Source organism: Protopterus annectens, chromosome 7.part0 (assembly GCF_019279795.1).
Source record: "Protopterus annectens isolate FY-2018-M chromosome 7.part0, PAN1.0, whole genome shotgun sequence".
NCBI lineage: Eukaryota > Metazoa > Chordata > Ceratodontiformes > Protopteridae > Protopterus > Protopterus annectens.
Genome location: NC_056739.1, coordinates 1241087477 through 1241103918, shown reverse-complemented (window position 1 = coordinate 1241103918; position 16442 = coordinate 1241087477). Strand labels below are relative to the sequence as shown.

Here is a 16442-nt window from a genome sequence, read left to right as displayed (position 1 = left end):
ATCAAAGTTGCAAATGATCATTATTCAATTCATTCCGCCTTTCCTGCAGAAGGATCTCACTGGATGTGCTGTGTAGACCTCCAGAACTCCAGGGGAGTTGACCTCAGGTTTCTCATTCTCCCTCAGCATTCAAAGTGGTGGAGAGGGTACTGTGTGCACCCAGATGAGACTCTACTCTTCCTGCTTCATTGTCCAGTCCCTCCTTAGCAGATATTGTTTCTGAGACATCTGTTCTGTCACCTGCGGGACAGCCTACCCAGAAAGACTTAAGATCTGGAGTCTTCCGACACCTCCCCGGAGTACCCCACTGAGGAGGTCTCTGGTAAGCTTCAGTGCAAAAGGAGGCACTTGATTCTACATTGGAATCCCTCACGACAGACACAGATATCGATGAAGGGGAAGGTTCCCCCAAGTCACCACCTGAAGACGTCTCCTTTGGAGACATCATGAAAATTCTTCACCAAACAGGTAGCTGGTCTGCCCAAAACCCTAACCCAGAGGAATCTGTGTTCCCTGAAGCTTTTGGTTCAAGGCCATCTACTTCCTGTGTGTCCCCTCCATCAGATCCCCTTATTGACCTTGTTTCCCACAGGACATGGAAGGAGCCAGACACTGTGGAACCCCTTCCTGAGCGCTCCTGTAGACAGACCCCATTATACTAAGGGTATCTGTGTTGATACTATGGTGGATGCAGCAGCCACCAAGAAGAAGCTGGCCCAACAAGTCCCCACTGTCCATACTCCTAACAGGGATCTAGAGCTTTGTACACCGGGGTACACTGCAGCGACTTTCGCATTGGTACCGCTGAATTATTTGGCACATGTAACCAAACTACAGAGAGACTTAGTTAAGGAACTCTGTAGTTCTGCTCCAGGGTCCATCTCTGCTGAGAAACAAAAGACTTTTTCTTCCAGAATGACCACCCTATAATCCATATCCAACACGTCCATGAGGCTAATTTCTCATGCTGCAGAAGGTACCTCAAGGGGGGCCGGGTCAGGCATTGCTGTCAGACACAACACCTGATGCGGCTGTGTGATTTCTCAGAACCTTTCAAGGTGTCCTTCACTAACATCCCTTTTGATGGATCATCTTTGTTTGCTCTGACTGTCAGAGACATGCTCTTCCAAAGTGAAAAGGACGGAAAGACCTTGTCTGCTGTTGGAATCCGCTTTTTACCCAACAACAACTCTTTTCGAGGATTCAACGTGGAGGTAAAAAGCTGTGGTTTCCAAAATCTCAAGGTCCTTTTCAGGATTCACAGGGAGAATTTTCTTCCAGAGGCAAAGGTGGAAATGGTGTCAATGGCAGACACCGCCCTCAGGGCAGAGGGGATCTGATGAACCATGGGTCTCTAGATACTTCCTCTGACAGGCCCAATCAGCGATCTTGAAGGATTGCCTGACTGATCTTCTCTGGAGGCAGTTGGGGGATGTTTATCTTTGCACCCCAACAGCCTAGGAAACCATCACAAATGATTGTTGCATGTTAAATGTCATATTCAGAGGTTATTCCATAACCTTTTCCAAAATCCCTCCCCAACCAAGAAACCTCCCCGATGTTCCACCAAGTCAGTGGGAGGCTGCAGCCTTAGAGATTTCAAAGCTGCTTACAAAAAGAGTCATCCGGAGTGTCCCCCAAGACTTGCTCGGATCAGACATCTACTCCAGATTCTTTTTAGTGCCCAAAAAGTTGGGGGACCTCAGACCCGTTTTGGATCTCACCAACCTCAACAGATCAGTAGCCAAATCAAAGTTATGAATGGTCACAATTCAATACATTCTAACATTACTGCAGAAGGATTACTGGAGATGTTGTGTGAGACCTCCAGGATATATACTATCATATCAAGATGAACAGGCGCTCCAGGATGTTTCTCTGCTTCCGGGTTGGAGCCAGTCATCAAATCTATGGTAATAGTGGCAGCTCAATTGAGACTGCAAGGATTCCATGTGTTTCCCTGTCTGGACGATTGGCTCCTCATTGTTCCCACCAGTCATCGACTCATCCAAGCCAAGGACTATCTCGTTTAGCTAGCCTCAACCTTGGACATCTCCATCAACCTGAAGAAGTCGCAACTTCAAACAGTCCAACAGATAGACTTCATTGAAGCCCATCTAGACACAGCACGTTGCTTAGCTATCCATTCTCCAGACAGGATCTGTACCTTAAGACTCCATATCAGACAGATCTTGGATTTTCCTGTCCCCCCTCAGGTCTTGTCCTCAGGGCTCTGGGTTCCATGGCTGCCATCATAACTCTTGTTCCAATAGCATGGCTTCATATGAGAGTAATTCTGTGAACTCTGGCGATCCAGTGGTGTTTACTGTCATACCTGCTAAGTCACCCAGTCAAGTTATCCCAAGTATGCATGAAATCCCTTCTCTGGTGGCTCCAATCAGATGTTCTCCAACAAGGCCGACCCTTCACCCCCCCAGAGGGCTACAGTGACCACGGATGCTTCCCACTTCAGGTGGGGAGGCATTATCTTGATCATATCGTCCAAGGCATGTGGTCCTATTTCAAGACCAATTTGCATATAAATGTCCTGGAGATGAGAACGGTCCTTCTGAAGTTGCAAGCCTTCACTCCTCTCAGTTCAAGCAGACAACATGTTAGTTTGGTATATCAACAAACAGGGAGGAACCAAGTCTTACCCGTTGTGTTGAGAAGCCATGAGGTTGTGGCAGTAGGCTATCTCTTCCAACTGCTTTGTAGTGGCAATGCGCATTCTGGGAAAGTCAAACATCCTGGCGGATAAGCTCAGCAGAACTATTCTGATGCCTCACAAGTGGTCTGTCAATACTTCAGTGGCGAACATGATATTCTATAAATGGGGTCAACCTTGCTGCAAACTCTGCTCTTCTCCTTCCAGCACAAAATGCAATGAGTTCTTCACCCTGATCCCTCCTCAGTGACGGTCACCAAGGGAAACTCTACTCCATACTTGTCCGCTTGGTTTGCTTTACACTTATCCCCGGGTTTCTGCAGAACACTCAGCAGTTGAAGTGGAAAGTAATCCTCATTGCTCCCTTTTGGCCTCCGCATGTTTGGTTACCTCTGTATGGTCTTATTTGGCTTGTCCGCTGTGGACTCTGGATCCCATTCCAGATCTTCTGTCCCATCTGTCAGGACAGACCCACCCGGATCTCTTGAGCCTGAAACTGACCTCTTGGTTGCTCCAATTTCAATAATGGCTAGATCTCCCGGGCTTTCATCCCTAGTGAAAAAGATCTTGATTGCAACACACATATCTTCTACCAGGAAAATATATAATAGCAAACGGAAAAGGTTTTCAGTTTGGGTCCATCATCACATCACCATTTAGATCCTTTTACTGCACCTATTCCTGCCATCCTGGACTACTTAGCCTCTGTTTTCCTTAATGGAGCTAGTTTTGTCTACTGTGAACGTTCAGTTGGCAGTCATTTCCAACTTCCACACTGAGGCAAATTAATCTTCTTTGGCCTCTTCTAAGCTGTGCAAGGCTTTTCTGAAGGATATTTTTCTGCTTCGCCTGCCAATTAAAACTCCTACTCCCCTTTGGGATCTTACCATGGTTTTGCAAGCTTTGGTTGAGCCTCCTTTTGAGCCTTCAGAGAAAGTTGAATTGAAGTGAAAAATTATATGGCTCTGCTTACTGCTTGCTGTGATGGATTTGAAGTCTTCTTAAGACACTCAGTCTTGCTGGCTGGATTCTGCTAAAATTCAAAGTCTGGTTATATTTGCATTCACAGTATGTTGCATATAGAAACTTGCAGAATATACACTGATGAGAGAATATACTTTGCAGCATCAACTTTAGAGCAGTAACAAATAACTTTTTATAATAAACCAAACGGACTAACATTGCAGCTTAAAGTACTGTTCCACTTTACTTCTCATATAGTACAGATGATGTGAGAGATATAACATTTACCTCAGGACAAATGTGTCCCTAACACCCCTAACATAACTGGATTTATACAGCTCTTTATATACAATTTTAGTCCTCTTGGTATTCTATTGTGGAGAATTGCTCATCCTGTAGAAACAGTACTAATTGTTGCAGATGCTGACGCAAACTGCTGACTTAATGATATTATTTTTCAGCTTCCTTGTTTAACAATGTCTTGTCACATTTTTGCTGAATTTTATAAGAGACCAGCTTTTCTGACAGTGTGAACATCCTGTATTCTATTTGGATCTTTGTATAAGAACATCTGTTCTTTTGCCAATGCTGATAAACATGTCCTGTTTTCCATGCAGAAAAACATGTTTTTGAGGAAACACATTGTCACAGTGTCATTGTCCATTCTTTAAAAGCAGATTTTGCATTTTTGCTCTTGCATACATCCTGTTTTTAAGTCTGTAAGGGAAAAATGTCCATTCAGCAGATTCCTTATTTTCCAAGCCATGGTCATTTAGTATGGTTGCTGATCACATATTAAACTTGTTTCTGCATTTAAGCAAGCTTTTTCTTTCAGCATATTTACAACAGAATTAATTTCAGCCTTATATTCATAATATCTAACATGAAGTACTTATCTTGGAAAATCACCTCATGTAAGAGGTTGTCTGAACCTCAAGCCTTATCATCCAAGCCGCCATAGTTGATTTTTAACAAAGACAGAGTAGAGTTACTTTGCTTACTAATCCTCCTTTTCTGCTGAAGGTTGCTTTTGACGCCAACATCAATCAGGTCATCAATCTTCCTATTTTTTTTCCCAAACTTTCAAAACAAGGGAGAGTATAAATTTCATATGATAGATGTACATAGACAGTTCTATTTTTATTTAGCTAGAACAAGACATTTCAGAAAGTCTGATCAGCTATTTGTGTCATTTTCAAGGTCTAATTTGGGTAAACCAGTCTCCAAGGTCACATTGGCCAGCTGGATCACCAACTGTATTTCGCTTGTGTAGTCTTCCAAAGGACTTTCCTTACATTTTCAAATTAAGGCCCATTCTAGTAGGTCTGTGTCCACATCTTCAGCCTTTTCGTCTAAAGTTCACATTGATGATATCTGTACAGCTGCCTCTTTGGCAAACTCTCATACCTTTATATCTCATTACAAATTGGACTTTATTTCCAGAAACAGGGCATCCTTTGGTTCCACGGTGCTCCAGAATATCCTTGCATGAGGGCTTCCCAAGATTACTGTAGCTGGGGACTCTGTCCCACAAGTTGAAGATTGAATGAAGTCAGCAACATCAGATAAAGAACTTGTGTACTCACAGTAATGTTCCATCTAAGTTGTTTGCATTCATCTTCAGCCTTCCCTCCCTCCATTCCCCTTCCAAATGAATTAGGACCTGGTGGATATGCTGGCAGTACTCTTGTTTTACCTGTTTGAGCTCCTGAAGTGCTTTTCTAGTTTTCTTTATATGTATGCTGAAAATAGTTATAGTGGAGAAATTGCATGTGTTGCAGGAGCAAACTTGATCTGAGGGGATAAGGGGAGAGCCAGGCATTATGGGTTGGGTAGGAGCTCAGAGTTCAGATCCTGGAACTTTAGTATACGGCTGAGTTGGATCCGAATCCACAGGTTGAAGAAGATTGAAATCAACAACTCCGATGGAACATTATGGTGAGTACATAACTTCTTTTTCATGCAAATGGTAATGTTGATCAAACAGCCAGGCTTTCAGGAGTGGCCACAGTGTCACCAGTAGATACAAGTGCTCTCAAACGTTTAAATATTTTCTAAACGACCAGCCACAATGAAAAGTTTAAATATGTTTAATACTAAATAATAAAAGAACATGAAAATATTAAATGTCTGTTTACAGTAAACACCAGAGTTTCGGTCACAGGGAATATTAAAGACAGCACAGGTGGAAAGGTTCACATAGTTAAGAAAAGCAGTACTTCACTAGTCTCACTAACCTGACTGATCTAAAGAATACTATTCCCTGGTCACTTACTGGAGCAAAGCAAAATGCAGTAGTTGAGAGATCCTTCATTGTCAGTTACAAGAACAGACTGCCCTGAGACTTCTGTCTCATCTAATATTAAAACATTATTTCTGTACAGAATGACGTCAGATAGATCTGATCATCTGACGTCTGGTTCCCATGCAACCCCTCATTGCTAGAAACTGCCAGGATTTAGCACGTATATGTCAATAATACAGACACAAGAGCTTTGATCAGATGTGGTGTAGCTTCTGGACGTCATAAAGCAATTACAAACTTCTATTGCTCCTACAGAGACTAACAAACCGTGCTTTTTACAGACATTGCATCTCTGGCTTCATTCAAAACTGTGAGATAACATCTTTATGGCATACACCCAGTAATTGAATTTTGTTACTGTTTCTGAAAGGTGAATTGAGATTAACCTCTTCTCTTCCAGTATCCTCTGTTAAAATATATACATTTAAACAGTTACAATAATGCATATGCGTTTCTTTTCTGCCCAGCAGGGCACACTGTTGATACATTTTTAACACGGTCAGCTTTACAAATGCATTTTTAACACAAGCATCTGTACAAATCAATTTGATATACAAATGACATGTAATTCTTTACAAAATTCCAGCTAGCTGTGCTGATATACGTTACACATCCATTGCCCTACTTCTCCTGTCATAGCTGGCAATACTTCACATCATCACAATCAGCTGAAGCAGTTGCAGAGACATGGCCCTTACACTTTATTCCTCAGTGTAAATGGGTACCCTGTTATAAGCCAAGCAACAATATTCAAGTACGTTTGTAATAAATGCCAGCCATAGTAGCTTAAAGACAATTAAAATGTATTTTACTTAAATAATAAAGAAAGTAGCACAAACACAGAATAAAAGATGTGTAGGTTAGTCCTTAGAGAAAATTAAAGTGCAGTAAAAACAGAATGCATACAGAAAAAAATCTAACTCCAGCTAAGTTTCTTACCTAGCTGCCACAAGAATTACTGTATCCTAAACAATGAGTTAATTTCCACAGATCAAATGTTGTCACAGCAAGTCCACACTTACTACTACTACTACTTAACCTTTCATTAAACTATAATTATATTGCCAAAGTCCTTTTGGGACTTCCTTGTTAATATGGAGACTGATTATAAGCCAGGTAGCCCCACACCAATTTAATTCAACACCTTCACATCTGATGATTCTTTAATTGCATCCCAAATGGGTCTTAGCATTTCCGTGACCCTTGCATTACATTGCTGTTTCATCCTTGTCTGTTTTCTTTGAAGAATGTGCCATCCTGTCTGAGAACTAGCCCTTTCCTCTGTCCTTTAACATTTAGACAAACAAAACTGTTTACTAGGTGACATATACTTTACAAATCAACATGCTGGACAGAAGAGAGAAAAAAAATATACAAAAAGGAATACATTTTGTTTCATTCAGCCTGGCATAAGCACATTTCACAAGCATTCACTTTTTGCCTAGCATCATCTCTGGCTTCACGAGAGGTACCCGACAATGATTTTCCCTTTTCCCCATTTGCTATGTGCTTTGTGTTTAGCATCATTAGCAAAGAATATATAGGATTCTTTAAGTCTGTAACTGCTATGGCAATCAAGAAAAGTTAGCTTTATTGGAAGATATTATTTTGTGCTTCATAAATTCAGAAAAGTACATTTTGCTGTTGTGGAACATTTCCAGACAGCTTCAAGTCTTTTTGGGGATGTAAAATAAATGAAGATAAAACAAAAGCTGTAGCAAACTATGTATACACGCGCGTGCACACACACACACACACACACACACACACACACACACACACACACACACACACGTTCATCAGTACTCTTATTTATGGGGACATGGTATGATTCATAGATTGTTACTAGGCTGATGATCTGGGGTGGCCTTTCTAAGCCTAGCCAAGTTTTCCCGAAAGAATAATGATGTCCTGTATCTGAATAGGACATTGAAAGCCAGGCATTTGTAAGCTACCTCTGTCCATAATGGACATGGGTGCCAGGCCTGGTGTAAATTTCCTGTTCCTCTTCCATTGGTTTAGGTTGCGCTTAAACTGGGTAGTAGATGAACTCTGCTTCACGTGGATGGGAATTCTGTTCCATAGGAGGAGCAGTTTTTGGGATACATATCTGTTTCTCCAGCATATTCTTTTTAAGTCACAGACAAATTTCAGGTCCCTCGACCTTGTATTTCTGGGACTTTTTGACTTACGAATATGTGGGAGATTCGTAAGATGAACAATTTAGGTGCTTATATTAAAAATACTCTATTATGGCAGTTATGAATATGTGAGAAAAAGACTAAATAAAACATAATACAAAAACTGAAAGGATGGAAGCTTCTGATTGTGAATATGCATAGAAAGATATAAGCACTGAAGGTGTCTTTAGTCCCTTTAGTTTTATATATATATATATATATATATATATATCAGGTGTATTTTTAACCAGGTAAGAAGTGGTGGATGATGACTATTAAAGAGCTGAAGAAATTTATTTAGTGGGGAAAGAGGGCAAGAGTTAACTGGGATACGTTAATTCTCCGTATAGAACAAGGGGGTGTAAACGTACTTGATAAAAAGGGAGACCTTGGAGCTACTTAATCTCATATCCACAAGTCAAGCAGATGGTTGTAAATCAAACAGGAAAGGAATGATGATGAAATGAGGGGAAGTCAATAAATAAGGAGTTAATAGGATTTTGGATGCTACAGAATATTATATTTATAAGGTAGCAGAAAATATTCTGAAAACAAGGCCAACACAGGAGTAGAAAAAGGAGATTTTTACAAATAGGGATGACGGCAAGTAGGGTTGGAGAACATTAGCAAAGGAGCTGAGGTACTGGGAGAAAATAACTAGGGAGGCGAAAGGTTATAGAGTAAGATGAGACCAAGCAAAAGTCTAGACAGTGTGTATTGAAAACATAGGTATAGGCAAATAGACAGGGAGAGGGTAATGCTAAATGAAAGACCAGGTGTTTGTAGTTTTTAGTGGATTCTAAAACAGAATATGCTGTTAAAAAATGGATAATTAGTGGGTCATATTGCATGATAAGTATAAGAATCCATCAGAAGAGGTTAGAAAAGAATGGAGAGAGAGAAGAGAGCGAGATTAGAAAAGCAATTTGTAAACAAACGTTGGGGGACATTTGTATGACTCAGAAGTACACAACAAAGTCCAGAAGCATTAGGATTTCTGTATGAAAGTTTGTGCTTACGTATTTGTATACCCCAAGCAGACTTCAGAGAATTTTTCTGTAGGTAGATAGCAAATGCTGGAGAGGTAAGGGGAAAGAATGAGGTAATTTGGAACGTGTTTTTTCAAGGACATAATCTAAGAGATTTAAAAAAAATTCCCTATTGAGTACTTTGTCAGGAGTGTTAGGGGAGAAAATGATTGCAACTTAGGAAATTATTATTTTGAGCTTGGATGTAGTATCTGATTTGGCTGGATACGCTAAGGCTTTACTAAGTTTAATGATATTTTCTGCCAAAAAAAATTGCAACAAAGTGGAAATCAGAATCTGAATCAGCCATAACTGAAGTATCGAATATTGTAAATGAGATAAAAGAACTGGTGGTGGGATCTTTAGAACAGGGAAGGAGCAATTGGATAGAAATAATTGGAATTTGTGAAAAGAATACATGCTGAGTCAAGTTCAGGAGAAAGAGTGAAATTTAAGGGTAGGCAAGAGTGGAGCTATTTGTGTAACTCTGCAATGAATGAAAATTGTTAAAAAGCAAAGATATCTGTATACTACATGAGCATATAATGGAAATGTTATGGTTTTGTTTTTCTTTTCTGTTCTTGTGTACACGTATCACTTTTTTTTTAAATGACGTGTTTAATATAAAGATGTTTTAAAAAAAGGTACTTGGGTAACAAGAAAGCAGTATGTTATGATTTGTTCCACACAACAGCTTAAAAAAAAATAAATAAATAAAAAGTTCTGTATTTTAAATAAAGTGTCCTCTGTATACTCCTTTCCAGGTGAACCATTGGACAAGTACAGTATTAACACCTTAAGTAATTGAAAAAATGAACATATGAGCATACGTTCAGGCAAACGAGCATGTTTGTTCAAACATTCCACATTCAGTTAGCAAGTAGATATGCAAGTATGCTTGTGCGCACTCAGAGCAAAGTAGTAAATGCCACACTTACATGCACGCTATGACATCACACACACTTAAACTGGTTCGTCCTACACAATACACATTCATAGACATTTTTTTTTTGGAGAGGAGCATCCCCCATTGCAACTTTGTAAGTACAATTTTGAGATTGCAAAACAGTGGAGAAAGGGCATATTCCCAGACCCTGGTATACCTCAGTCTTCTGCTCACATTTACTTGCCATCTCTGACAAACTGTGCATTTGATGAAATCAGGGCACAGCTCAGACCATTCATTGAGCTGATGTCTGAGTTGATTGAATGAGACCAACATAGTATTATTATGTATGTGTGTGTGTGGGGGTCTGATTTGTGATCAGAAAATATCTTTTACAGTGTTCTTAGGGAATGAGTTTCATGATGAAAAGTGAAACTGAGTTATAAACCAGGTTACCCTAATCCTACAATACTAGATATTCCATATATAACACAAACCAGGCCTTCATATACTCCATTTGTTATTTTTCAGTGGACTATGTTAATTATGAAAGTTTCAACTGAATAAGGCTTTTGGTAGATTGCTTGGGTTTTATGAATGGAATGTTTCATAGGTAACCTTTTAGAAGAACTTGTAATATTTTTGATATACATTCACTTGATTTTGATATGTTTTAGTATGAAAGTATGGATTACTTTGGAATTTGTTAGTTACATACTTTTGTTGTATTTTTTTTTTTAATTTAGAATGGGATCCATTGTGTCATTAATACTGTTTTCTGACTGACTAGTTGCAGTCAGTGTTTAATTTTTTTATATATAGTTTTTTAAAGGAGTGTGTGTGTCTGTGTGCTTTTGTTGTGTATGATATTACTTTTAACATTTCTTACTATACTGTATTTAAGAGATGGTTCTGCATATAGGGCACAAATATTTCCTTTTAAATAGTCAGGACTGGGATTGTGAATGGTTGGATAAATTGGCAATAATACTTTATACTCCATTATATAAGAAACAGAAATCCATTGAAGACTCCACAACATAGGAGTGATGTTTTCCCAGCATATCCTTTTAGGATTCTGGCCACTGTTTCACTGCTGCAGTCATCACATTTGGGTTATCCCAGCCAGGGTAGCCCTCGGCCAGCCCGAATACCAGAGACTTAGTATTTCTGCGTCGGTTGCTGTCGCTTGAGGACTGACGTCAGGTCGTCATTAGTATAAAGTAAAGCAGCCGACACCATTACATCAGTCTTTCTTGCTGTGGAGCCCGAAGCAGAAACAGTTTGCACGAGTGCCGGTCAGCCACTACCTGAGTTTTCGTCTACCGAATTAAAGTCTTTTAAAGCGAAGTACCCCATTGGGGATCCTTTTTTCTTGCACTAACTGATGTCAGAAAAAGTTAATTGTCTCGCCTGTGGAAGGCAAATACCACACCAAGGCTAGCACTCTTACTGCGTCACTTGTTTAGGCCCAGACCACGACGTCCGTCGTTGTCGCTTCTGTGCTTTGTTGTCGCTTCTGTGCTTTGTTCAACGTCAGAACTATCCGTCGTCAAGCCCTTATTGTAGCCAGATATTTTCGCTTACAGTCTTTGAATTCCAATATGGCCTTGGCAAGCCCCGACAGCAGATCTTCCAAAAAAAACCATAAAGATAGAGAGAGATACAGACCGCACAGGTCCATACCTACCGACGCTTCCGTTAAGCTAGTCGTCAGTTCTCAGGTACTCAGGTGCTTTCGCAGCCTCGGATGCCCACTTCTGTTGATTCACAGGCTGCTACCGAGTCCTTTTTTGGAGTCCGGTATGCCACAAAACTCTTCGACTAAGGATCATGCGGTCGTCTCTACCTTGGATGGATCCGGAGCCACTGAGCAGGCACTGGCTTCTGAGGAAGTCCTTCGCACTACCGAATCTCGACACAAACCAATGTCTTCTTATGCGACTACTGTTCTTTCAAAAACAACCGAGTTTCTTAGGCCCAGGGTATGAACCACACCCAGGAAACTGACGACCCACTCTCAGGTGCCTGCTACCTTGCCTCCGTCTCAAATGCTTAAAATGGCAGAAGACGTTATCATGCTGATCAGGGGAAGCCAAGCTACCCCCTCCAAAAGGAAAAGAGATCTGTCCCCTGTAGTTTTGTCTGAACAAGAGTCAGATGAATCTGATGCATCTGAATATGAAGACATGCAACCCCTCTCCACTTATGAGGATTCTTATGCAGAGGATTCCATTCCTTTCCTTTGGGGAAACCCTGCATACTTTAAGGGAGCATTTCCAATGGGAGAGTCAGGACTACCCTCAGTCTAAAAAGAGACTCAGGGAATTCCTAGATCTTCCACAACACAGACCCTTGGCCATCCCCCCAGTCCTGGATGTTGTGGAGGATGTTTTCCTTGAATCCAGCTTGACTCCTGACGCCCTTCCTCCAGCTCCCAGAAAATCAGACCGGTACTACATAGTCCCTGAATCACACAAATATCTTTTTAAAAATCCTGCAGTTGACCCTGAGGTCATTTCTCAAGGCCCAAAAAGGATTAAAGCAACCTCTGCTAAGAATCCCACCCCCCTCAGACAGGGATTCCCGAGCATTGGACAGATGAGATAAAAAAGTATACACCTCAGCTACTCTTATTATGAGGGCACTAAATTGTCAGTTCCATATGCTGAAATTTCAACAACATACCTTGGAACTCCTTAAACAAAAAATGTCTTCCTTTCCTGCTTGGGCAGAATCTAAAGATTTACAAGAGTTAATGCATTCTGCAAGTCAAGTAACTAAACACACCTTGCACTGTGGTTTTGATGCCCTAGAAGCTTCTTGCAGGGCAGCAGTCACTGGATCTGTCATTAGAAGGCATGCATGGGTTAAGGAACAGTCGCTGCCAGACCATGTCAACTCAAAATTGTTGGATGCACCCTTGCACAAAGATAACTTATTTGGCTGTAAGGCAGAAAAGGTCTTAAAAAAGATGGAAGAAACAGCAAAATCTATGCAAACAGTTAAGGATTTCTTGCAAGTCCAGCCCCCTAGGTTCAGCAGGCATTGTCCCTCCAAACAGTGGTTCTTTGCTGCTCCCAGTAAACCGGCCCAGACTAGGCCCCATGGAAATATACCCCCCCCCCCCCCCCCAGACAGCAGCCACAGGAAATGCAGAGATCTAAGCAGTGGACTACCTCCACTTCAAAACCAGGGAGTTCTAAGCCACCCCCTTATGGTAAGAACTCACAATGACTCACCTCCTCCACCCCCTCCCTCTGCCCACCTTCACTTACCCCTAGGAGGAAAACTCTCCTTTCACTCAAGCATCTGGGCCACCATTACCAAGGACCACTGGCTTCTGAACATTGTGTCTCAGGGATACAAATTTTCCTTCCACACCCTTCCAACCCCAAAAGGATTCCTAAATTTACCTCCAAATCATTGGGCAGAGGTTGAAAAGCAAATCCTTTCCCTGCTCTCTATGAGGGCAGTAGAGCACGTTCCTGCAGAACAGATAGGCCAAGGTTTCTACTCCAGACTATTTCTGGTACCCAGAATAGAGGGCACCTGGCACCCCATCCTCGATCTATCCATTCTAAACACCTTCGTGGTGATCCAAAAATTCAAAATGCTCACTCTCCGGCAGCTACTATCCACGCTCTCCAAGGATGCTTGGCTAGCCACCCTAGATCTAAAAGAGACCTACCTCTACATTCCTGTCAGGGAATCATGCAGGAAATATCTCCGCTTCAGGGCAGGAACGCAACACTTTCATTTCTTTGTGCTTCCCTTTGGCTTATCTGCTGCTCCCAGAGTTTTCACAAAATGTCTGGCTCCGGCCGTTGCCTTTTGCAGACAAAGAAATATTCAGATTTGCCTATACTTAGATGACTGCCTTATTCAGGTAGGCAGCCAGGAAAAGCTGCTCAAGCACTTGGCCTTTGTAAAGACCCTCCTAACCTCTCTAGTGTACACAATCAACGAAAAGAAATCCTAAAGGATAATCTTCCTGGGAGCAAGTCTGGACACAGCATCCCAGATGGCATACCTTACACCAGAGAAACAAATTTTCCTGACAACCTACTTCTTTCAACTAGCCACCAGGCCCAGCTAACTGCAAGGAAGATCCTGCAAACTCTGGGGTTCATGGCATCTTGCATATTACTAATTCCATATGCCAGACTGCATATGAGGAAACTTCAATGGTACCTAAAGAGCCTTTCTTGTCAACACTGTCAAGACCTGGAAACTCTTCTACCTGAAATTCCTTGCCTCAGAAAAGATTTTCTTTGGTGGGCAACAGCATGCTCCCTCAACAAGAGACTTCATTCCCCCCCGCCACCCAGACCCTCACCACAGACACATCAGACTATACTTGGAGTGCACATCTGGACGGCAAGTGCATACAGGACCAAGGGAGCCCACAGCAAATCCCTCTGCACATCAATCAAAAAGAGACGATGGCTGTGCAGCACGACTTGATAACTTTCAAGCTCCTTCTCTCTCCAGGGGCTCTCCTGATCAAAACAGACAGCACCACTGTGATGTGGCACATCAGCAAGCAGGGAGGGACTCACTCCTACCCTGTATGCAGGCTGGCCATGACCCTTTGGCACACAGACTCTGCCATGCAACTACACCCGATAGCACAATTCCTACCAGACTCTCTCAACTCTCTGGCAGACCAATTAAGCAGAAATCTTCTGGACCCACACGAGTGGCAATTCAACAGAAGTACCTTCACCCTAATAACTCAGAAATGGGGAACCCCAAAGGTCGACCTCTTTGCCTCCCACACCAACCATCAGCTCAGCAGATTCTGCACCAGGGAGCATCACTGCATGGCTTGGAAAGTGGATGCCCTGTCCTTCCCCTGGGTTAATCTATCAGTCTGTGCCTTTCCTCCCCTACCTCTCATACCAAGAGTACTGCTCAGAATAAGGGAGGAAAAACCAAGGACCATTCTTATAGCTCCAGACTGACCCCACCAACACTGGTACCCCTTGCTGCTCAGCCTGCCCCCACTGCCTCCATGGCATCTTCCTCAAATTCCAAGCGTCCTGAACCAGAGAGAAGGGGGAATTCATGCATCCCCAATTACAGACACTCAGTTTGGCAGCTTGGCTTATTCCCTAACCCTGAACCAATCTGCCAACCTCAGTAAAAAGGTTCTGGATGTTGTCCGTGAAGCCAGATGCCCTAGCACCAGAAGGTTTTATGCTGATAAATAGAAAAGGATGTTCTTCATGTTCACTGTTGCAGTCATCACGCTTGGGTTATCTGCCTGCAGGTAGCCCTCAGTCGGCTTGAATACCAGAGTCTTGGGATTTCTGCCTCAGACGCTGTCGCCTCTTCCATGACGTCAGGTTGTCAGTGGTATAAAACATGCAGCCGATGCCATTAAATCAGCTTTTCTTGCCAAGCAGAGCCTCAAGCAGAAGCAGTTCGCAAGTGCCTTTCGGCCAATACCTGAAATTTTCATTATTCGAGTTTCAGACCTGAAGTCTTCTAAATCTAAGTATCCTGTTGGGGATTCTTTTTTCTTGCTCTAACCGATGTCAGAAAAAATTAATAATTGTCTTGCCTGTGGAAAGCAAATACCTCACAGAGATTTTCATTCTTACTGCGTCACCTGTTTAGGCCAAGACCACGACATTCCTCACTGTCGGTTTTGTGCCCTGTTCAACGCCCAAACTATTCGTCGTCGGGATATCTTTGTCATTAAATTCTTTTGCTCTCATTCTCTGTATTCCGAAATGGCTTCGATAAGCCATCCGACTACCTATCTTCCGAAAAAAATGTAAGGATAAAGACAGAGACAGACTGCATAGGTCCAAAACTGCCGCTGACACTTCCGTTAAGCTAGTTGCCAGTCCACCGGTACTCAGTGAAGCGTTTTCGCAGCCCCTAATACCCGCTTCTACAGATTCGCAGGCCTCTACTGAGAGCCATTCGGAGTCTGGTATGCCATGAGATGCTTCTTCGACTATGGAACCTGTGGATGTCTCTACCTTGGATGGGTCTGGAGCCGCTGTGCAGGCACCGGCTTTTGAGTTTGTATTCAGACCTACCGATGTTCGTATTAAACTGACTACTTTGTTTCAGACTAAAACTACCGAATTTCTCAGTCCCAGAGTTTGTACTACACCTAGGAAACCAACGACCAAAGTACATTCTCAAGCTCCCATGCCACAGAAACAAATGCTTAGAATGGCTGAAGACCTTATTACTTTAATTAGGGGAAGCCGGCCTTCCCCCTCTAAAAGACAAAGAATTGATTTTCCTTCTGATTCTTCAGATCATGAGACGGTGACCCCTCAGATCAGGACATACCTTATCTACCTATGAGGACTCTGATGCAGAGGCTTCCATTCCCACTATCTCCAGAGGATTTTTCTTTCGGTGAAACCCTGCATACCCTCAGAGA

The 16442-nt window shown here is 42.2% G+C and overlaps 1 protein-coding gene across 1 annotated transcript in view; it reads left to right on the top strand.

Moving 5' to 3' along the window:
• DENND4A (DENN domain containing 4A) overlaps window positions 1-16442 on the top strand; it is a 2763357-nt gene that overhangs the window by 2689234 nt on the left and 57681 nt on the right. The window contains exon 37 of the mRNA XM_044077857.1: window positions 7598-7607. Coding sequence (XP_043933792.1) covers window positions 7598-7607 — 10 coding nt within the window. The remainder of the gene's footprint in view (window positions 1-7597; window positions 7608-16442) is intronic.